Raw genomic sequence first — 25,443 nt, forward strand, 5'->3', positions numbered from 1 at the left:
TCAGACGTCACATAATCGAGCGTTATGTCAGACTTCATATAATCAAGCGTTAGGTCAGACGTCACATAATGGAGCATTATATTTGGTGTCACATAACGAGCGTTATGTCAGATGTCACATAACTGAGCGTTATGTTTTAGTCACATAGCTCGGATCAATTTAAAAAATTAAAATTGTTTACTAGTTTTGATAATGGTTGTAATTTTTAAGTCTTTGACTCCAAAATTATACCCAAAAAAAAAAAAAAATATTTACTTGTATTGGCTGATACGGTCGTCCCATAGAAATAAGCGTGGGAGGGCAGGCAGGGGAGCAGGTGTGAATAAAGTGAACCCAACGAACGAGAGTTTTGTCCAAAAGAAATTAAAACGCTGTGAAAGTGGGATATGGGATATGCTTTGTAGGCACAAAATAAAATTAAAAACTCAAATGCAACGGACAACGGCCGCATGGCACTCCATGCTCCATCTGCCTATTTTTAAGTTTTGGGACCTTTTCAAGACATTTTTATTTCTATTTATTCATTTATACGTACATATATATAAATATATATAGTAGCGACGGTTGTGGTAACAAGTGGAAATGGCAGGGATATAATGTTGGTGGTTAGTAAAAGGTATATAGGTAGCATGGATAACAACGGTGGATGGTGGTGTTGGTAATGGCAATGTTAATGACAGTGTTGTGGTGGTGGTGTCAATAGTGAGGTGTTGATGTTGAGCGTGTAAAGATAGCTATGATGGTAGGAACAATGTCTGTGACAATGATGACAATGGTAGCGGTTAGAGGTGGTGACAATTGAGGTGATGGTGGCATTGGTAGGAATTATGGCGGCGACGGTGGCGACAACAAAGGTAATGGTGGTGGTGTCAGGGTGGTGGTTGCAGTTTTAACTGGTGCGGTCACCTTGTTCCTCAAGGGAGAAAAGCATGTGTACAAGGATAAGCAATGTCATTTTCTAGAACTAAATAGGTATTAAAAGAATTAAAGGTGAGTTTCGTTTTTTTTATGAAAACAGTTTTCAAAAGCAATCTACATGTAGCTTTTAAAAGTTACTGTCTAGAAGTCACTTCTTTTAAGATAAGCTAAATGTGATGACCTGTCCCTACGTTTATGATTTTATTAATTTTAAAAGAGTGAATGGACAAAAATGCCCTTGAGGCGAGATTGTTGACCATCATTGATTGTCAATTCGTGATGCTAACGGGCTATTATTTTACTATATTATCAAAGTACTCGACGGTACGAACGCACGGGCGTAAATGAACCTTAATTCTGAGTTAGAACGGAAAAGTTATGAGCCTCGAAAATTATGAGACCTTTTAGACATGTGGACTTACTATTAGTAGTAAGTCTATAAGTCTATAATTAGTTAGCCAAAATTAGGAAGTTTCCATTTGAGGAAACTGACCCAAAAGTCTAGAAACCCCAACCCAATTGACCCCTGCGACCTCCTATTTTCCAACGCCGATTCCGGCCAACTCCGGTGGATTTTTTCGACGCCACCACCACCATCTTGAAGCTCTCACTCCCCTCTACAAAACCCAACCAAGAACTACCTTGATTAACCACCGTACATTATGATGTGAGACCACAAAACCCGATGAAAACCAATGGTACTCCGGCCACCCTTATCCTTTTTTCGGTGAATCAGCAAAACGATGGCCGATGCCACCACTTGGGTTTTGTAGCCCATCATCCCAGGAGTAAATCTCAACCAGCTTTGACCCTGTTGGACTACCGTAGGCAACGAATTGATGCCAAGATGCTTTGAGCACCCGCTGGCTTTATAAAAAAATTGGCCATTTTCTGTCCACTTTTGGACTTCGTGGTAGGTATAAAACTTGTTCCTCTTGTTGAGCTCTATCTTCCTATAAATTTTGGTAGAATTTGGAGTTAGTCGAAAAAGTGAGTTTTCGGTTGTCGGAAACCACCACACGCGGCGGTAAATGGCCAGCTGGCTGATGCTGCCTTTTTAAGTTAAATTTGATGTTCTAATTTCAATTTGATAACCGTTTGATATAGTTCGACAGTTTGAACCTAGTATGGAATACTACGCCACTTAACCATTTCATGATTTGACGATCCGACCATTAGATCATCACCAAACCTTAATATGTTGTAGTACATAATATTTGAGGACCATAGGAACTGATAGATTGGGAATCTAACATACGGTTCTTTCCAAATTGAATTTCTAAGTTTATAAAACAAACGTTGATAGCAACCTAATTCTAACAATTGACGAAGATCCGATCGTTGGATCATAAAGAAGTTTTAGTATGTTGTTCTAGAAGCATAATGTGGACTATGGGAGGTTACAGATCGGAAATCCATGGGCAAATGTTCCAGGTTAGCTTGTATAGGGTTGTGGACCTCACTTTTGATAGAGACTTGACTTTTGGACATTATGCTATGAATTGATCTCAAATATTAAAATCAATATTACCAGAGACTATGTAAGGCTTAGTGGGCATATATTAAATTATTAATTAGTGAGTTATCCTAGATAATATATACATTGGTTGACTTTTAGGGTCAACCGTAGACTTTTTGTAAAATTTGACGGGGACCTTCCTTGGCGTATTTCGACGTGCTGATTCCGAATCCGCCGTTTGTTTTTTGAAATTCGACCGTTTTAGGATAGTTCCTTTATTAGCCGTACTTTATATGAAAACACGTAATTTCATTAGCACGTTATATTTACTTAAATGGTTTCGTTTCTAGGCGAAATGGATCGCAAGGACTCTCGATGCTACAAGGCGAGTTCGACTCGGCGACATGATCTATGAGTGGGTCTTTTCTTTGATATATATATATATATTTATATTTATAAATAAATTCTTTATGTGATTGCCATGTGTGTGTGTATATATATATTTATAAATAAATTCTTTATGTGATTGCCATGTGTGTGTGTGTGTGTGTGTATAGATTAGTTTCCATATATACATTTATAAATAAATTCTTTATGTGATTGCCATGTGTGTGTGTGTGTGTGTGTAGGTTAGTTTCCATATATACATTTATAAATAAATTCTCTACGTGATTGTCATGATTAAAATAACGTTTATAAGAAAGGCCTTATGGTTGGGAAAGTATGAAATAATCTTACGGGATGCTCAGGTAAGCTTACTATAAGGGGATGCCTTAATTATATTTATGTTTATGAATAATGTGATGTTGACTAGAGTTATCGAGTCACTGTGGCATGATTATATTTAAGTTATTTGCTCATCATTGCTGCATCGGTGTTAGTACATCGCATCGTATGCTCACTTTGGATCCATTGTATGTGCCAGTCCTGCCGTACAAGTTGCAATAGACAGCTCCGACTTGTATGTGTTGTGCATAGCGTCAGTCTTCACGTGATTGTAGTACTAAAACGTGTATTATTATTACACCCAGTACAGTTCATGTCAGAATACCTCTGCATGAATTCGTGTGCCAACATATGTCGATGAGCACCCGATATGATATGTTGCTTATGTGAGATTTTGTGATTATGGATGTCATCCCTTTATTTACGAGATATTGTGCTGTAATGAATTCTTGAGATTTTGTAGGCTACGGTGAGTATTTTCTTACTATACGTAGTATGTATATTTTGCAAACTATACTTATTTTACAACGAGGGGTTATTATGTTTTCGAAAAGCTTTTTACAAAGATTTGTTTCTAGGCCCATTCACCCTTATTTTTTGCCTCTCCAGGTTTTATTGCTAAACTTGCATATCGATGAGGATTCTTGGAAAATCTTGGTGTAGACGATTACCTTCGATGGTATAATTAAGGCTGGAAAAAATCCCTAAAATCTCGAACCATATCGAAAAAATCCTAATCCCGAACAGTTCGGTACGGGAATCGGTCTTTAAGTTTCTTTTGTTCGGGAATCCCAAACCGATATATATATATATATATATGTACTGTTTAATCAACCAAGCTGTTCATTTGGCTAATAACTTCTTTTGGAAGATAGCCGACCTATATCCACCACCTTTTCCTTTTTTTAATTCTTTCTTTGTATGTCATCTTCACTAACCATTCATTTCCTTTCTTTTATTTTTTTTATTACATCATCATTTTCTCACTCCCACAGAGTCACAGAGAGCCATCATCTCTCTCTCTCCCTCCACCGACTCACTCAAATGCAGAAGCAAGCCCAAGGCTTCCAAATCCTTTCTTAATCTTCAACAGCAGCCACACCCGCAACCCATACCTAACCCAATCGTTCTTCCAAGACATCAGATCCATCGTTGCAAAGCAGAGTAGCCCTCCGATGGCAATTTTGTTCTGTAAGACATGGAAAAACTCACACATCGACAATGATCAGTACTTGATTCTGTTTGATGCACTTCGCAAAGCCCTTTGACTTCCGAAGGCAGCAAAGACAAGCCCAGGAATGAAATGGATGGAGATGGGGTGGAAAGGTCGACGAATCTGGGACGAGGTGTGGCAGTGTGGGCTGGCGGTGAAGATAGGAGATATATGAATCCCAAACCATACCGAAATCTCGAAAAAAATTTGGGAATCCCGAAATTTCGAATCGGTTTTGGTTTCTGAAATCTTGTCCCGAAAAAAAATCGGTTTGGAATTTGAGATCCCATTTTTGGTTTGGATCCCGTACCGAACCAGCCCTAGGTATAATTCTCACCCTATCTTACTGTAATGTACTTATACTCTGACATCATGTGTGAAATGAGTTCATTTTTGCTCACAGCGCACTCTTATATTTAGGCACTTCTAAGTTTAAATTTATTCACATTTTCCACTATACTAGACTTTATGACTTTGTCACCTTCCAGGTGTCGCCCAGCATATCTCGATACGGATTTCCAAGTGGACATTTCGGGTCGGGGTGTGTCACTAAATATTTTTTTTAAACAATCACTTTTTATTGCTTAACTTTAAAATAAAGCAGCTTTTTGGTAAATAAAAAAAATCAACTAAAAATCTAATCAATAAAAGGATGCTTTATTTTGTAACAATCTAATTCTAATTCGAATTCGACTCTATTTAAATATGAATTGACAAGTTAAATCTGATTATACAAATGCGATTTGAATTCAAAATCTAATCAATAAACTTATGAGATTTGGATTAGACCGTTCTAACCCAAATTTTATTGATATGTCTACTTACAGTGTCTACTATACATGGTTATAGCTTCATTTATTTCAATGAAAATGACTTTAACGCTTCGTTTTTGTTCATTTGCACTCCTTTCTTCTAATAGTTTTCAACGCAAATCTACAACCAAAAAAAAGAGAAATGCATAAGGAGAAAATAGGAATCAAAAATCATTTCCCTTAGTTCAAACTAGCAATCTCACACATGGTATGCATGCGAATCAATTATTGTTGAAGCGATAATAGGAAAAAGAAAAGGTTGGAAAGAAAAATAGATATTTTAATTATTTATATACTAACTTCTTACTACACGCCTACGCGTTTTTTTTAATTGTTTTACTTTATTTTTGTTTTACCTATTTTGGATATTATTGTGTTGATATTAATTCGATATTAAAAGTTTCACCAAATTAGTGTGCTTCCTTTATATGTATGGACAAATTATAAAAAATTTGTACAATCACAACTTCACCTTTATTATATATTTTTTATTACAAGTAATATTATTAAACTAAACAAGAAAGGAGAGAGTTTGAACCTCAGTGCGGTAGATAGAGATAAAATTGTTGATTTGTCAAAAATAGTTGATAAGCAAGTGGTGGATTGCCTTATTGAATAAGATATTCTTCATTGCATCATTGGTTCAAGCTCATCCTATTTCCTTAGTATAATTTAGAGTAGTATTATCATTTGTTATAAAATAAAAAAACTGGTTGATAAGGAAAAGTTTACTTAATTTATCATAAGAGATTACAAATCCGCACTTAACAATTTAAAAACTTATGGTCGTCCATTCATTTGACAGTTAAATATTGTAGGTACCCTTTTTATCCTTATTTGCAATCTTTTGTTTTAAGGGTGGGCATTGGGTAGTCGGGTTGGATTGCAACCAGTTGGCCAACCCAATAAGCTTGGGTTGACATTATTGAAACTCATTTCCACCCAAGAAAATGGGTAAGTCAAGTCAACGCACCTAAACCATTCTAAGGCGGGTTGAGTTGGGTGGGTTTCACAGTTTAGGATTATTTGCTTTCTTTCTTCTCCCGAAGGTGAGTATGATTGACAAAAAAAACTCAAACACATATCATATTTGCTTAAATTATGTGAATTTGGTGTTGTATAATCACTACTTGTTACTTAATTTTTAAATTCACTATTGAAATAACAAGTGTGTTTAATAACTTTTAGATTTATATGTATTTATTTGTAATATACATGCATGATCAAGAATTGTTATTTGGGTAAGTCAGTTTAGTTCGAATTAATAATACTTCAACCCGACTCAACCCACATATTGAACGGGTGGTTGGGTTAATAATACTACTTTCTATGCTTGACAATTGATTTTGGATACAAAATCGTATGTTTTCAGTGTTTGCATCAACAGTGAGAAAGATTTTTAAAGGTATTCAATAGAGAATAATACTTGGCCACTCAAAGAATGAGGAAGAGTTCCTACTCAAAACTGTTCCTTGCTGATGTATCAAACTTCATGTTTTTGATTAAAACCGTTCATATTATAAATCATTCTATAAAAACCGGCTTTGCAGAAAATGAATTAAAACTAAGGCCGTTTAGTCATTAAACAGTATAAAAACATATGAACGAAATTGGTAAAAGTACTATGAACCGTCTATGTATTTGCTTCAACAGATGGACTAAACGACCTTATTTTTAATTCATTTTTTACAGAGATGATCTTCACAGAGTGATTCATAATAAAAACAGTTTTGATTATAATCACAAAACTCTGTGATTCAAATACGAAAAGTTTTCAGTAGAAGTTCATACTCATCTTTGAGTGCCAAACATTGTTCTTGCATATAGATGGCTTGAGCCAAAGTTTGCGGCAAATCATATTAAGGACTTCAAGATCCTTAAATGGAGTGCAAAAGATGCAAATATAAATTTTTATAATTCATAAGAGATTAATGAAACACAAAGTTTGTACAAATTAAAGATTGAAGATTTTACTTGGTCCATATGCAACATCAACATGTTCAATTAGTAAACAAATATAATTGAGCTAAACTAATAAACAAGACAAAAGCAAATGAATCCACAATGGCACGTGGCCATGCATTTGAAGCATTAGATTTTGAGGAAATTGTAGCAATGATTCTTCAATTTTAACTTTATTGGAATGGTTTTTCAACTAAAAATTCACTACCATTGATCCATTAACTCCACAAAACGTGCAATTACGGTCATTTTCATCAACTCCATCAGAATTTCCATCAAAACGAGTAATGTTAGAATAATCATTGCTACAATATGGTTAAAGTTGGGGAACCATTGCTCCAATTGGGTAAGGGTTGAGAGACCATTGCTCCAATTGGATTAAAGTTAAGAGACCATTTATACAATTTTCTCATTTAGTTTTCCATATTTGCTCATTGATTCAATCTCACGTGCATTACACGTGACTCATTTTGACAGAAGTTTAATAGAGTTGACGAAAAGGATCATAGCTACACGTTTTGATGAGTTGAGTGACCAATGATCATGGATTTTTAGTTCAAGGACCAATGCTGCAATTTTTTCTTAGATTTTTATTTATTTCTTCTTTTAAAAGGAGATTAGCTTGTGGCTTCACCACCATAATTTATTTTTTTTAGAGCTAAAAAGATTTATAAAGACATTTTAGCCTCATCCTAACCATCATCGTGTGATTTACAGAGACATTTGAAGCCGTAGATTAACTTTCATAAACACACTAGATGTTGAAATACCATTTGGGTGGTTTTTGGGGAAGATTTTTATCTAGTCCTAACTAATTCAAGTTAGTGTGGTGCAATCATCATTATAGATACAAATAAAGATGTTGAAACGCATGCAAAACATGAGATCTCGAGGAGATCATCATTTTTCATCATTTTTTTTGTGTGTTGTTAATGGCGAAGAACCAGTCATCATAGATGACATAATAAAGCTTGCTGAATGATATGTTATTTGGTTCTCTTGCCACAAGTATTTGTCTCAAATTTTTAGGGTATCAGAGGCAGTTTGATACACCTGTGCTCCATGTTATTCTGTTTGTGTTGTTCACCTAGACATTAAAGAGCGTGTGAGAATGTGAGACAAAATTCACATCGATAAGAGACCACGCAAGAACTTATATTGATCTACTCCTCATATTGCCAATTAATTTTATACAAAAACCTTAACTTTCTTATGTGATAAACAAAAATCTAATTGTCACACACGTGTACCCATAAAAATTTATTCATCAAAATCACAAGAGAGCATGGCCGATAAACAAGTATAATAATACAATTACATGAAAACTTATAATTTTTTTTAAACCAATTACATTAGTTGGTGCAGCAAAGAAAGTGATTCTTTCCGAATCTCTTACACCAAATCAGGTGATTCACCCTTAAAATTTAATCAAATCATTAAAGTTATAATAACTTTTAAAGAGCCTTTGTTTTTAACCGTTTGATCAAATTTTAAGAACCTATATCCCTTAATTTGATGATTTTGATGAAAGGGATCCGAAGAAAATCCATTTCCGAACAGCAGCACTATAATCTCCTACACACAAAAAAAAAAAAATTTTTAACAAACTCATATCCGAAACTGGCCACAGTCGAGAGAGAGATTCAAACACCCAAAGCGCCCAAAACCGTCGCGGCGGTTCGCCCAAACTCCTAATTTCTCATTCTTTTAATTCTTAAATTTCTTTCAGATCGCTCGATCTCTAATTGGCTCAATCATTTCAAATCAAACCCAAAATTCCCCCTTTATCTTCTAAATTTTTGCTTTCCCCCATTTTCCCTCGTTTTCAATCCTCAACTTTTCAATTCAAGTTTTTTTTAATCTAATCCAAGAAAACCCAACGCTCAAATCCAATGTCGGCGTCGACCGTTTCAATAACGGCGAACCCGGTGACGACTCGGCGGCGACACGTCGTGGCCGTCGATAAGAAGACATCCAACATCGAGCTTGTCTCCGCCGAACCCCAAACCCACAAAGCCGACGACACCGCCACCAATTCCAAAGATCTCAGCCACCACTCCATCAGAGGCGAACCGGGTCTTGATCGGTCCGCACAACCCAAGAAAACCGGCCCCAATTCCACCATTTCGCCGCCTTCCAATCGCCGCTCTCGCAAAACCCTAGACGCTGATCCCAAGCCTCGATGGGTCACCGTCCTCCGAATCTTTTCCAAGAACTTAATTCTGCTTGTTCTGATTGTGGGTTTGTTTCAGATTGTCAGGAGACTGGCTCTTGGGCCTGGGGTTGGGGTTCCCATGGCGTTTTCGGATTTGGAAGGCCGAATAGCGGAGGTGGAAGCGTTTATGAAGACCACTACAAAGATGGTTCAGGTTCAAGTGGAGGTTGTGGACCGGAAGATTGAGAGCGAGGTTGGAGGGTTGAGGAGAGAAATAGAGAAGAAGATAGAGGATAAAGGGGTTGCATTGGAGGGTGAGTTGAGGAAATTGGAGGCCAAGAATGAAGGGTTGGAGAGGTCGGTGAGCGATTTGAGGAGCGTGGAGTGGTTGTCGAAGCAAGAGTTTGAAAAGGTGTTTGAGGATTTGAAGAAGAAGGTGAAGGGCAGCGAAGATAGTGAATTGGGTGCAACTTTGGATGACATAAGGGCCTATGCGAGGAATGTGGTTGAGAAAGAGATAGAGAAGCATGCAGCGGATGGACTTGGCAGGGTGGATTATGCTTTGGCCACTGGTGGGGCTTCCGTTGTGAAGCATTCAGAGCCATATTTGGTGGGGAACGGGGGCAATTGGTTCTTGAAGAGTACCAAAAATGGGGTTCATGGCGATGCTGACAAGATGTTGAAACCCAGTTTTGGGGAGCCTGGCCATTGTTTTCCCTTGAAGGGGAGTAATGGATTTGTCCAGATTAAGCTGCGGACTGCCATCATTCCCGAGGCTATCACTCTGGAACATGTTGCAAAGGTGACGTTCTTGTTCACTATTTTGTCTTTGTTTATTGATGCATTGTTTCAGTGTATTTTATCTCCCATTATTTTTATGCTGGATATAATTTAAATTCTGTCAATCTTCACATTAAGAAGTAGCTTTGAACCATCAAAGTAATAAATTTTATAAAATGTAGACATTGTTTTAAGATTTTTCAAAGGTCTATTGGTATTATCTTGCAGGCAATAATATGCTAGGAAATGTGGGATTGAAATGCATAGTCAATAACCTTTATGCAAGAGTAGATCAATTGTAGTTACTGTTCTCAGAACTTTGAAGTGTTTACTCTGCTGGTACCAAGTTGTTTTGGTTATTAGTTATGTTGACGGTTAGACTTCAAACTGCTAAACTAGGCGGATTCAGTTCTTAATTTGAAGTATGTTAGTTAATTTGTTGGTGATAGTTAATGTTTTTGCCATAATACAGTATATAACTTTGAACTTGCAGAATTTCTGGGAGGGGTTGTGAAGAGTCTAGGTGAATTATCTTTAGGCTGGATTTTTTTACCTTAGGTAATATGACTTAGTGTTGAGATTGAGTCCGTCATTGATGGAAGGAGAGACCTTGCATGGGCTTATAAGTAAGTTGGGCTACTCCCTATATTGCTAATTGGTTTTATGGTGGAACCTCAACTTTCTTTATGGTAGCAGAGCACCGCGTCACCCCGTTGTGTTTTCCACGTGTTAGGCTTGAAAATTCGTCACACATGAGGGGGTGTGTTGAGAATGAGTCCCACATTGATGGGAGGAGAGACCTTGCATGGGCTTATAAGTAAGTTGGGCTACTCCTTATATGGCCAATTGGTTTTATGGTGGAACCTCAACTTTCTTCACTTAGAACAGGCTATGCCTGCGTATATCTTGCCTTCCCTAGACCCTGCATTAGTGGAAGCCTAATGATCTGGGCCGTTGGTCAAGAGAGTTAAAATTGTTATCTATTTAGTAGAGCGATCTGATTTTTTGTTGAAGACTCGCCTTCGTTAGGTCTAAAGTGGTTTTCTATCTACAAATTGAAAAAAACATGTATTACACTGGAGGCTGTATTATGAGACATATACAAGAGGGTTTTGGACTTGTGAATCTCTCACCAAAAGTGACAAGTTTCGTTGCATTTCTATTCTCATTTGAAATCCTTTGCTATCTCTGCTATCAGTTTACTGATGGGCAGCTTTCATCTGCTTCTACTTTGAGCAATGTGGTATGCTTTCATACTGTTGATTTGTATGTAGTTTTATGTGCAGACTTACTTGTTTTTTATATTGTATAATCTATACTAATGTAAAAGTTCAAAAAACTGGTTTAACATCATAAATCTCTAAAGCCTTTGTAGTTAAAATAAAATTAACAATACATGGAGTAATCTCAAACTTTATATGGGGTTATTTGGGTGTTTGCGCACTTATATCTTAAAAGATCTGTAACTTGGTTTGCAATTTTGTGAATTAAGCCCAAGCCATGATTTTTTAGGGTCCTGACCACTTCCACAACTGAAACCTTTGAATCTACAGACTCGGCTTTAGTCATGTCTTTTTTCGTACAATCTTTTCGGAACGTTTGCCTGCATCCTCTTGATTATATTAATATTTATAGATGGTTCAAGTCTCATTATTTTATGTAAGAAGTCTATGTAGGTTTTGAATTGAAAGAGTTATTATTTTAATTAGTTGAGGAAGGCTTTTTACGCTCTTTGCCTCTGAATTCTTGTGGTAAAACATATGATAGAGTTGTATGTGTACTTTTCTGACAAGAAAAACTTCTGATGCTTCTTGTCTGTTTGCTATTATGCACTAGGTTGTTTTGTTTTGACCTGGCGTCCTTACTGGAATATGTTTGCAAGTTTATTTGATTTCTTTAATGGACAAACTAGAGTGATCAAGTTACCTTTATTTTAATTGATCTACGTGTAATATATGGAAATGCTTTGTCTGAAAAGAAAAATTTTTGATTTGGGAGTTAGCATGTTTGATATCTTATGTTTGTGATGGTAGGTGACGGGAGGCTTGGGTTGTAAAATGAGTTTAGGATCTGTAGACTTAAGCAGCAAGCAAATAGGTAAGGATTGAACAAGCAGAATCCTCTAGTTATAACACTGGACTGATGTGGATCATGAGGCCTACTAGAACTGCAACTCATAATTTATCAGTGCATAAAATTAGAAAAGTTATTGGAAAATTTTCACTCTAAATAAGTAATTTTGCTGGGGGAGCACCTAGTAGACAAGCAGAATTTCTTAGTTTCTAGTGTGTGTATATCTGTCCTGTTTTAAATGCCTTCAAGTGCCAGTTATGTATGGTTCTGCTCGGTTATTCTTTAGACATGTGGTCTTGTGATGTAAACTAAACCCTAAATCCTATTGGGCAGGATATTTTGGTTTAACTGCAGATTAAATTAAGAATAAGGTGCTGTGATGAAATTTAGTTGTAAGGCGGCACCATTTTAAATATGTGAAAACGTTAGTCTGTGGGAACATTTTTTGTCTTTTACTATTTTAGGATGTATTTTCATTCTGTGTCTTTTTCCAGTTCTTAATGGACCAAACAATTGCCACTCTGATTAGTTATATGAACAAATTTACATGATCCTTCGTCGTATGGTCTGGCATAGGAAAATTGGTTGCAGATGTTGTTACTTTTGCCAATATCTCTCATGATTTTGCTTCCTGTTATGTTTAGAAAGCATTACTCTAATTATCTTTAGTTAAACATGTGTTGATTTCTATATTATTTGGGTACTGGCAAGCTTTGACCTCCATTAAGATAAAAAATAAACTTTATAGTTCTTACTGATTTTATAAACTGTACTCTGAAATTAACTTTGTTTGCAATAAATGTTTGACCTGCTTGTATACTTCCTTCGCAAAGCAACTCCATAGGATTAGTTTGAGTTCCTTTTATGGCTTGATCGCTTCGTTGCTTTTATTGCACCGAACATATAATGCAATGATGGAGTATTATAGCATGTGAACCAACTATCATGAAGAGGCATTTTCCCCTCTCAAAATCTTTTCTGACTTGAGTTCACCATCATTGCGTTCGTTCTCTCTGTGTTTGAGCATCTCCTTGTGCTTGCTTTTCTTTTGATTGTTTTGATTGGTTGCGTCCATAAAAAATATGCTAACATATCTGTTTTTATTTTTGAACAGAGCGTTGCTTATGACAGATCGAGTGCTCCTAAGGACTGCAGGATCTCTGGGTGGCTGCGAGGACGGGATGATCCAGAAGTCTATACAGAGATTCACCTAGCTGAATTTACTTATGACCTTGAAAAAAGCAATGCACAGACATTCGATGTCTTGGACTGGGCAGTGTCTGACCTTGTCGACACAGTGAGGTTGGACTTCACATCCAACCATGGAAGCCCTTCTCATACTTGCATATATCGATTGAGAGTGCACGGACACGAACCGAATGCTGTTTCTATGATGGCCATGCAGCAGTAGCGTTAGTGCCATTCCATACCATACTCGTGCAGAAGCATTCTCAGGCCACGTTTGTATTAAGTGTGAATTCATTTTTTTCTCCTTTTAATTTCTAGCTTGGTAGGTTGAGATGTGGTATGTTTCTAGGGTTCTCCAAATCGTGTATTGTCTCCTTGATGTTTTAGTGTTACTAGTAATTGTGTATCCATGTATTGTTAGGTGTATGTCATTTTCTCTGTTTTCCTCTCTATGCGCTCCGTAATGAAATCAGGCACAGGCTACAATAATGAAACCTTAGATAAATAAATAAATAAATAAATTCAAATAATTGCGATACAACGTTCGATGACCAGTTCCTAGTTTTCCAATAGTATTTAGTTTTTATTTTTTCTTTTAAGTTTTTATTTTTTATTTTTTTTAACTTTAAATTAGGGTGGAATTGGACTTCAAAGAGCTAAAAATTAATAATAATCTCCGTATTTTTTTATTTTATTTCATTCACTTGCTAAAAAGTTTCATTTATCTCAATAAAAAAACTTGGAGGAAATGAATACCCAAACTTACTACACGACTGAAAAAATGGGTATGAAATATAAAAGAGCTCACGATCGCTTAACAACTTTTTAGCGTGTAAATAAAATGACAATGAAGCTTACTAATAGATGAAGCTTATAGGATGTAGAAAAAAAAAATAAAAAAGAATATGTGATAATATTGGTAAACTATAATTGCTGCTCAAAATATTTTGGTGGGTGAAATCGAATGTGTTTCTACACTAGAAATGGAATTGTGAGCTATTTCATGTTCATCGTAAGATGAATCTTATAGCTAATGAATTGACTAATTTGAGTTCATTGCATTTTGTTAGTCGAATATCTTGATTCAACTCTTATCTTCTATCGTCATTCCTTAGTTTCAAACACTCTTAAACCTCTAAACCTCGTGATGTTTTACTGCAGTTTCTCTTTGTTGGGTGCTTAATTATGTTATCTTTTTTATCTTGTTTTCACAAGGTTATTCATTGCGCGAATAAACATCTTATTAATGTAAATTCAAGATTTTTCTTTTTTGTAAAAATAAATAAATAAATAAAAAGATGTTTTTTTAACTTATTGGATTATGTTTGCTGACATTGTTGTTGGCTTATTAAGTTTTAATTTGATTTCCATTTTAATATGTTAAGTCATGATTATATTGGTTTATCATCAATTGAAAAACTGCAACGGCAAGTTGGCAACTTCTTTTATTCTTTTTTGATTTGTTGTTTACGGGTCAATACATGGTCTTGAGTTGTTGTTTTTGTAGCTTATTTGCAAACCATCGGTTATGCCATTTACCAACCAAACCAGCCAATAATTTTGGTTGAACTGATTTTTGGCAACCATAAGAAGACGGTTGGCTAGCGGTAACTAATTTTCGGTAATTATGTATATATGGTTGGTAGGTGGCACAAAGAATTTAGCACGGTTTGCCAACCGAACCCAGCCCTAAAAATGACAATGAAGCCTACTAATAGATGAAGCTTATAGGATGTAGAAAAGAAAAATGAAAATTATAAACGTGAAATAAACAGAATATGTGATAATAATGGTAAATTATTGTTTGGGTTAATATTTGAACTTTGGACGGTAAGTGTGTGGAGGCCTAAAAACACCAATTAATAGAAGACTTGCCCAAAGCCCAGCATTAGGCCCAAAGACAAATTGGCGGCTTCTCATTAATGTATAGGTCATGTGCCTATGATTTAAGTGTCAAGTGATGGGGACCAACCCCAAATCAGCCAAAAAACACTTTTCAATGGTAATACAAGTAAAAAGATGATGACTCACTACCCTTTAATTATTTTTGGGCAAGAGCAAAGCTACAGTAGTTGGGTTAATCTACCTATAAAAGGAGGAAGAGGCCCCAGAGACAAGGACACTCAACCAATCAAACAAAAAAACATACAAACTCTGCTCTCAAGCCAGATTTGCATCTAAAAACTGTAATCAGCCCAGATCTCAATCCTTTTTAGGATCACTCCCCACAAAAAGCCATCTTTTGTCTAGTTTAGAAGCTCTGCTATCACCCCTAGTGGCGTATTATCGATTCTCTCCTGTAAACCTTGTTTACCATCCATCCCTTCTTAGCATATCGACCCTGTAAACTCAAAAGAGAAGTGATTGCAAGAAGTTCAACCTTACCCAACAAGGTGAAATCTTGCTCAAAGCTCTTTCTTTGTTTTATAAGTTAATAGATCTATTGCGTAATGTATTCTCCAACATGTATTCAAGTCATATCCATCTGTTTTCCTACTTTAAGAGTCTCATTTGTGCCCGGATCTGATTACCTGAATGAATATGCCTTCATAAAAAACCAATCAAGAACCTAGTGTATGACTTAAGGAGATCTGGACTTCCTCACTTGAACATACAAGACTATAAACTAAAAGTCCTTGGTCACAAGGCAAGAAAAAGAACTCAATGTGGACTTAACTCATCCACGACATCCTTTGATAACAAGAAGTCCAAGTAACTTGGGGCGCAAGTAATCGACTAAAACACACTTGTTCTACATCTGCTATACTGAGATAGCAGTGGCACGCCTAGCACTCAGTTAGTTTTGATTGCGAGCCTCAAGGCCTACAACTAAGGCCTTACAAAGGCACCTTTCAAAACTCTATCCTCTTTTTGCAGCACATCAGCAAGCAAGAAGCCCGACTACACATCCAAAGTGCCAACCCTTGGGGAGCTGTGCTAAGAGCCGAGGAGCCATCTCCGGAGACATCTTCGCCTGAACAACTATAACTGCTGCTCAAAATATTTTGGTGGGTGAAATCAAATGTGTTTCTACACTAGAAATGGAATTGTGAGCTCTTTCATGTTCATCGTAAGATGAATCCTATAGCTGATGAATTGACTAATTTGCGTTCATTGCATTTTGTTAGTTGAATATTTTGATTCAACTCTTATCTTCTGTCATCATTCCTTAGTTTCAAACACTCTTAAACCTCGTGATGTTTTACTGCAGTTTCTCTTTGTTGGATGTTTAATTCCGTTATTTTTTTGTCTTGTTTTCGCAAGGCTATTCATCCTGCGAATAAACACTTATTAATGTTCATTCAAGATTTTTCTTTTTTGTAAAAAAAAAATTAAAAAATTAAAAAGATGGAGGTCGAGGTTGAAGAGAAGGAGACCTACGCTGGTAAGAACCCCCCGTTGCTCTGATTAAGCCAACGGGGCTCCCCTTAGAAGTGACCTCTGAGGGTCCAGAATTCTGCCATCGCGGCGGAAGGTCTGTAAGACACGACCCCTTTTGCAAGGCGGAATGACGACATCGCGCTTGCTTCAGGGCGGGCTTCTTATCAATTCACGCGCGCGAACACCTGTCTGTCAGGTGCCGTCCAGGTTGCGCGTAGGAATCGGTCTGACCTCTCATCTTAAGACTCCTCCTAACCATCCTTAATGCCCCCACTTGGGTCACAAGTTCACGCGACTGAACCCGGCAATCGCAAAAGCACGGGTCAGCTATATAAAGGAATAAGTTTCTGATTAGCTGGTCGATGTGGGACTACGAAAACAAGTCCACACTTCACATATTAACGTGAATCTCTCTCCTCTGTCTACTCTCTCTCTAATCTGCGGACTGCCATCATTCCCGAGGCTATCACTCTGGAACATGTTGAAAAGGTCATGCTCTTGTTCACTATTTTGTCTTTGTTTGTTCATGCATTGTTTCAGTGTATTTTATCTTTTTGTATTTGTCATGCTGGATATCATTTAACTTCCGTCAATCTTCACATTAAGAAGTAGCTTTGAACCATCAAAGTAACAAATTCAATAAAATGTAGACATTGTTTTAAGATTTTTCAAAGGTCTGTTGGTATTATCTTGCAGGCAATAATATGCTAGGAAATGTGGGATTGAAATGTATAGTCAATAACCTTCATGCAGGAGTATATCTATTGTAGTTATTGTTCTCAGAAATTTGAAGTGTTTACCCTATTGGTACCAAGTTGTTTTGGTTATTAGTTATGTTGACACCTGATTATTGTCTAGGCATTTGAAAATTAAGAAAGGGTGCCTAGCCCGTCCAAATCGGCATGGATTGTGACTCACTTGGACAAAAAATAAATAACTTTCATTTTGCATTTTATTTTTCTCAATAAATTGTAAGAGACTTGTTGAATACTTAAATGAACACACATTATATGCTTGTTCCCCATTTTTTTCATTATGTTCCAATACTTTATAATATATATGTCATTCTATTTTGTAGTTTATGATGAAATTATATATATTTTAAGTATAATCAATAAACAAACACTTATTTACATAAAGCATAATGGATTTACTTAAATTCGTCTAGTTTGCCTTGGCGCCCGCCTAAGCTCTGCCTAACCGCCTAGGCGCTAGGCCCCAGCCCACCGCTCGACTAGTGCCTAGTGTCTTTTAGAACCTTGTTAATACAACATGTAACTTTGAATTTGCAATATTTCCAGAAGGGGTTGAGAAGTAGTCTAATTTAGGTGAATTATCTTTAGGCTGTATTTTTTTTTACCTTAGGTAGAACAGGCTATGCCTGCGTATGTCTTGCCCTCCCTAGGCTTTGCCTTAGTGGAAGCCTAATGCTCTGGGGTGTTTGTCAAGAGAGTTAAAATGGTTGTCAATTTAGTAGAGCTATCTGATTTTTTGTTGAAGACTCGCCTTCATTAGGTCGAAAGTGGTTCTATATCTACAAATTGAAAAAAAAAAGGCATGTATTACACTGAAGGCTGTATGGGTTTTGGACCTGTGAATCTGTCACAAAAAGTGACAAGTATCATTGCATTTATATTCTCATTTGAAATCCTTCGCTATCTCTGCTATTAGTTTGTTGATGGGCAGCTTTCATCTACTTCTACTTTAAGCAAATGTGGTATGCTATCACAGCGTTGATTCGTATGTAGTTTTATGTGCTGACTTACTTGTTTTTTATATTGTATAGTCTATACTAATATAAAATGTCAAAACATAGCGGCTGGTTTTACATCATAAATCTCTAAAGCCTTTGTAGTTAAAATAAAATTAGCAATACATGGAGTAATCTCAAACTTTATGTGTGGTTGTGTGCGTGTGTTTGCGGGCTTGTATTTTAAAAGATCTCTAACTTGGTTTGCAAACTAGTTCCTTTGGACCTACGGAATGGGCTTTAATCATGTCTTTTTTCCGACTATTTTTTGGAGGGTTTGGTCATGCTCTTTATTATATTAATATTTTCAAGTCTCCATATTTTATATAAGGAAAAGGATCCTCCCATATTCAAGGATCCTTTTCCAAAGGATCCCAAAATCTCATGATCGTGACCGTTTATCGTACACCGTGTAGTCAGTTTTCGTTAAATACTATTTAAATTTAAATTTAAATTTAAAATTTAAAATGATTTATGATCGCACGATGTACGATGAACGATCAAGATCAAAGGATTATCGGGATCCTTAAGAAAAAGATTCGGCGATGATCCTTGTCCTTCATTCATTTGCTAAAATGTTTCGCTTATCTCAAGCTCTTTTATGTAAAACTTGGGGAAATGGATACCCAAACTAAATACATGAGCCATTTAAAAGAGGATATATAGAGTAACTTTTGAACTGTTCATCATAAGATGAATTTTGTGATTTTATAACTAATGAACTGACTAATTTAAGTACCTCATGTTTTGTTGCTCCAATATTTTTATTAAATGATGCTACAATTTACAACCTCGAATTCGAAGGATTTACTGAACATCTTTTTTTTTTTTTTTCTGGCAGACATTGGGAAACTATTAGCAGACACGTACACAGAGACAAGATAAAAGCATATCCAACAACCTAGTTAAATGAGGTTTTTTGGCCACTTTAACCAAAAAAGAAATGCAAAAAAAAAAATACAAAAAAACAATAAGCTTCAACAGGTTAGCTAAATGACTAGCTTATCTTATTCGTCGAGATATGCCTCGCCTGCTGCGCATTTTAGCAACCAAATTAGCTAAATGACTAACTTAGTGTATTCATGTATTGTTGGGTGTATGTCATTTTCTTTGTTTTCCTCTCTATGCGTTCAGTAATGAAATCAGGCACAGGTTACAGGTATAGAAACAGAGAATTTTCCAAATTTCAAGGTGATAAAAATTTACTTTAGAAATTTAATGGTACTCTTTTTCTTTTGCACGCGGTCGAAATTCCATCAAAGTTTTAACGAGAGCACATGTAAACACTCGACCCTCTTTCATTATCAAAACCCTAAATAAAAAAAATTAAAAAAACCCATTGATTTACGATACAAGGTTGATTGACAATATCTAAGTCTTCTAATAATCTCAGTATGTTTTTGTTTTCTTTCATTCATTTGCTAAAATGTTTCACTTATCTCAAGCTCTTTTATGTAAAACTTGGGGAAATGGATACCCAAACTAAATACATCAGTATTGTATTTAAAAGAGGTTATTAAATAAAATGACAATGAAGCCTATAGGATGTAGAAAAGAAAAAATAAAAATTATAAATGTGAAATAAATAGAATATGTGATAATAATGGTGAACTATAACTGCTGCATAAAATATTTTAGTGGGTGAAATCGAATGTGTTTCTACACTAAAAATGGAATTGTAAGCTCTTTCATATTCATTGTAAGATGAATCCTATAGCTGATGAATTGACTAATTTGAGTTCAATGCATTTTGTTAGTCGAATATTTTGATCCAACTCTTATCTTATGTCATCATCCCTTAATTTCAAACACTCTTAAACCTCTAAACCTCGTGATGTTTTATTGCATTTTCTCTTTATTGGGTGTTTAGTCCTGTTTTTTTTTATTTTTTATTTTATCTTGTTTTGGCGAGGTTATACATCGCTCAAATAAACATCTTATTAATGTTAATTCAAGATTTTTCTTCAAAGTAAAAGAATAAAATAAAAATAAAAATAAAAATAAAAAGATGAGGTTGGGTTTGAAGAGTGGGGGACCAACGGGGTAAGAGCCCCCCGATGCTCTGATTAAGTCAACGGGGCTTCCTTCTGGGGGAAGGACTGTGAGCAACGTCCCTTTAACAAGGCGGAATGAAGACAGTTATTAGCCGGCCACCGGCGGCCCATAACAAACATCGCGCTTCAGGGCGGGCTTCTTATCAACCACGCGCGCGAACACCTGTGTCAGGTGTGCCGTCCAGGGTGGACGAGCGACAAACGCCTACATATAAGTAGGATCAGGTGTGCCGTCCAGGGTGGACGAGCGACAAACGCCTACATATAAGTAGGACCTAATTGCCTCGTGTGCAGGATTGGTTTGACCCCGCTCTTTAAGACCCCTTCCAACCATCCTTAATGCCCCCACTTGGGTCACAAGTTCACGTGACTGAACTCAGCAATTGCAATTGCACGGGTCAACTGTATAAAGGGATAAGTTTCTGATTAGCTGGTCGATGTGGGACTAAGAAAACAAGTCTACACTTCCGATATTAACGTGAATCTCTCTCCTCTATCTGCTCTCTCTCTAATCTCCCTCTTTTCCGACCCTTTTTTGAACATCTTTGTTTGTCCAATTAAATTTTGTAGTAATTACCGAATCGACTGAGAGTTACTATAGAATTTTTTTTCTTTTTAGTTATTAAAATATAAAAATAATTTAAATTTCTTACTGAACAAATTTTTAGATTTTAATAAAAATAGTTCTTAAGAAATATTTTAAGAAATTAAGAAATGTTTTTAATATGATATTATACCAAACAGCCCCGTTGCACCTAAAAACGAATTTCCAAGAGAAAAATGCCCCGTAACTTTTGAACCACTACATGATATGATAATTTTATAATGTGGGAAGATTGAGTCCGAACATTACTATTGAGTCTCATCATGTCCATCGTATTTGCAACATACTCAGCAAACATTTACTAAATAACCTTATTTTAAAATAAGTAAATAAATCCTCATCACACATAGCCATTCATATAAGGCACAACTAGACTCAAGATAGTTTTTTCAGTAGTGCTAGGGAGATCACATATTTATGTGGTATATCAGTGCATCATCTCATGTGACAAGTGACGCATATAATCAACATTCAATGGAATAAGTTCAGTAATTGGTATGGCATGTGTACATCACTTGCCACATCAGATAATATACATAATATGGTACCAACATGTGGCCTCTCTAGCATTTTCCTATTTTTCTAATACATACGATATTATATACACTAAAAGATGAAAAATGGGTTAAGCCTCACAATACAAAGGCGATGGACATTGCTTTTGGTACCTGTATGCATAATTATCTTCTTCCCAAAACCAATACCTAGCATTTTATGGTTACACTGTCGACAACCAAAAGCAAGTTGAATAGTTTTGGTTGGAAATTTTTGTTCCGTCCAATTGCAGTCTAAAAGGTTCCAGTTTTACACTAAAGTATACAAATTGTAAACATCAAGCTGGCTCCGTTTTACTAATGGTCCAAAGATTAGTTTTCTTTACCGGATATTCAATCTCAATCCCGATTATCTGGCAAACATATTCTCAGATCATCATGATAAAACATCTAATTAATAATCCGGTTATTCCAACAAACCTATTTTCATATCATTGCGATAAAACATCTTATTAATAATCCGATTATTCCAATTAACCCATGTTCAGATTATCGCGATTAACATCTAAATAAGAATCACGAGTAAATATTTCATTAATAATCACAATAAAACATCTCATTTTTAATCGGTTATTCCAAATAAACCCATTTTCAAATAGTCGCTTTTTGTTGGTCCAATATTTTGATCCAACTCTTAATTGTTTTTTGTCATCCATTAGTTGCAAACGATGCGAGAACTCATGATGTTCTGTTGCAACTTCTCTTTAGTGGGTGTTCAGTACTGTTAGTTTTTTTTTATCTTGTTTTCGTAGGATATTCTAACGACCAAAATCTTAAATTTCTAAATCCAAAGATGAGAACCATTTAGTATAACGGTCTAATAGTATTTCTCTTAAGTAGGAGGGTTTAGGTTTGACTTTTGCCAAATGCCAATTTAAATCACATTATTGCTAGTCTATTGTGAGATTAAGTCCACCCTCCTCTTATCATAAGCAATATCATTTGTTAAAACCAGAGACAAGAAACATAAAAAGCAATGAAATGCTTCGAAGAGGAGCAGGTTTGAAGTCTTCTTTAGACCATCTCCAATGGTTAGGCTAAAAACCAAATTTTTTAGCCCGAAAAATTTAGCTTTTAGCCCAGAAACAGCTTTTCTGCTCCAACCGTTCTAGCCTAAAATTTTAGCCCGGGATTATTAAAGAATGAACTTAGGATATTTTTTTTGTTAAATTAAATTTTAAAAAAAAATATGTAGACCATCGTAAATTAATTTTATAAACATTTTAATCTAAGAAAATTTAAATTCCGATAAATATTGATAAATATTGGGTGAAGTCCACTCTGATTTCTGGACTAAATTTTGAAGGGAGTTTGGCATTGGTTTAGTATTTAGCATTTACCCCAAAATTTTCGTTTGGATTGGAGTTGATTTGAGGGGTAATTTGGTTTTTAGCCCACCATTAGAGTTGGTCTTAGAGTGTCAAAAGTTGGACCAGGATCTTAATATTTCTTCGCACCCATTTCATATCATCACGAATAGACATCTAATTAATCTACAATAATTAATAATCTTTTTTTTTTTTTTTTTTTTTTTTTTTTTTTTTTTTGAAAGATGGAGGTCGGGGGTTGAAGAGCGGGACCTACGGTGGTTAGAGCCCCATTGCTCCGATTAGCCAACGGTATTTCTCAGAGAGATTCTGAGTTTGCCAAGAATTGGTCCACAAGAACTGTAAGTAACAGCTTTGTTACAAAGGTGAAGAAGTTCAAACAAGGTGGGCTCTTCTACCACGCGCAAGCGCCGCGTCAGGTGGACAGGCGACAAGTCCCCCTCCCCTATAGAGATTTTTCAGTGTGATTGTCACACGATGTGGTACACCACGTGCTTTTATATAAATAGTGAGATATGTGTGTTAAAAGGTTCATAACTTAAAAATTAAATTTTTCACTACTTACATAAAAATACGTGATACACCATTCATATTCCCATCACAACTAAAAACTTCTCCAAATCTTGAAATCGAGAAGAAATATTAGATTGGACTAACGAGTTAATTACCATGGTTATCTTCAAATTATTCTGATTGTTCGAAACTTCAAAGTCCAAACTTGGCAAAACCTTGAATGCTTCAGAAGAATAAACATGAGGACGTTTATTTGTTGATTGTTTCATACGATTATCAGTTAAGTGCATGATCTTGATGCCTACTTATATGTGTTGGATTGTGTACACTTATCATCAACGAGAAGTTGATAATCTTGCTTCATTTGAGTTTTAATTCAGAGCTGGGTTACCAAGGTTTTGAAATTCAAATCTCCTTGTGCGGGTCGGATGATTAAAGATGTTACAAAGATCATTAGATCCAGATTTATATATAGATCGTTTAATATTTTTATGCTTCAGCCAGTCCAATACTGTAACCAAAAGAAATGAAAATGCTCTTCCTTTATCTTTCGGAAGCTATAGTTTTTATATGCTTAGTCTTTGCCTGTAACGCGTAAAGTAATCCTACTGTTTGGAATATAATAATATATTGGATGCTTTGGGGACCAGAAGAGAAGACTATAAACCTCACAAGCTAATGAGCAACAACTGGTTCCTTAAAAAAAATGGCACCTTTCCGCGTGGAACGGAAACCTAGTCTTAGTTTTAACCTTTATTTTGCTCTTTTGATGCTTTGGCTTTGTGTTTGACCAACTTCACCATGTTTTCTCGACGTTGGAATAAGAATGAAGGGTTTTCCTGTTCATTTTGTTAGGTTGTCAAAACGAAGTTTATAAAAATGATATTTTTGAGTAACGAAATTCAAACGCATGCGCTCAAGTGCAAGACTGTAAGCTCTTAATTGAATCATAAACTTGAAATATTAAATCATAAGAATATGTTCAGGCTGAACAAGTTAGCATCAAAGGGCCCACATTAATTTGTTGTAAGTATTGCTTAATTAGTTTGGACCCAGGCCACCAGAAAGAAGCTATACTTTCTTTCGACTTTGATTTGACGGTAAGAGACAAGAAAACACAGAAATTTGACATGATATAATGAATATATAGACAAAAAAGAATGATCGATTTTTTCCGTATATAGATGAGCCATCATTTATTTCGGCTTTAGAATTACAGAGTGAGAGACAATAAAACAAAGAGATTTGATGGGACAATGAAACGTAGAGATGCCAATAATTTAATAAAACCATACTCTAAGGTCGCGTTTGGTACGCGGGACGGGACGGGACGAGGCGTTCCGTCCCGCGTTTGGTGCGCCTAAAATGAGTGGAACGGGCTGTTCCATGGAACAGATTTTGGATGATTTTCTGTTCCACACCCCCACCCTGGAACGGGTTGTTCCACGTCTGTGGGACAGAAATTTCCAAAATTTTAAGACAAAAATGCCCCTTGTCTTTTTCAAAATTTACATCAAAAATCATATAACAAACCCTAAAAACTATCCCTCTTCTTCTCAGCCGTCGTGTTCCTCCCTCTGCATCTTCCCTTTCCTCCTCATCTTCTTCCCTGTAGCCTCTTCACCTCTGCATCTTCCGTGTAGCAGCTCTGCGAACCTTCCTCCTCATCCTCTTCCGTAGCATCTTCAGCTCTGCATCTCGATTCCAGGTTCGATCTGTTTTCGTGTAGCTCTCGGTCTCTCTTTCTTCGATTGTTCAAATGTTTTTTATTTGTTCTCTGTTTATGTATTTGTTCTCTGTTTGTGTTTGATATTTTGTATCAACTAGAGTGCAGCAAAATACTAGTTTTTTTTGGCGATTTCTCATCTGGGTCTGGTACATTTTTTTCTTTGGTTTTTGTTTCCGCTTTCAATCTGTCTTTCTGTTCTCAAATTCAATTTAGGAAATTAGGCCTCTTGCAAAATCTCAAACTT

At 36.0% G+C, this 25,443-nt stretch overlaps 1 protein-coding gene across 1 annotated transcript; it reads left to right on the forward strand.

Moving 5' to 3' along the window:
* The first annotated feature begins 8,837 nt into the window (after positions 1–8,837).
* On the forward strand, positions 8,838–13,734 carry LOC137733983 (SUN domain-containing protein 1-like). The gene is made up of 2 exons (XM_068473209.1): positions 8,838–10,047; positions 13,213–13,734. The coding sequence occupies exons 1-2, from the start codon at positions 8,983–8,985 to the stop codon at positions 13,507–13,509; spliced, it is 1,362 nt and encodes a 453-aa protein (XP_068329310.1). The 5' UTR covers positions 8,838–8,982; the 3' UTR covers positions 13,510–13,734.
* The last annotated feature ends 11,709 nt before the right edge of the window (positions 13,735–25,443 follow it).

Source organism: Pyrus communis, chromosome 5 (assembly GCF_963583255.1).
Source record: "Pyrus communis chromosome 5, drPyrComm1.1, whole genome shotgun sequence".
NCBI classification, from domain to species: domain Eukaryota; kingdom Viridiplantae; phylum Streptophyta; class Magnoliopsida; order Rosales; family Rosaceae; genus Pyrus; species Pyrus communis.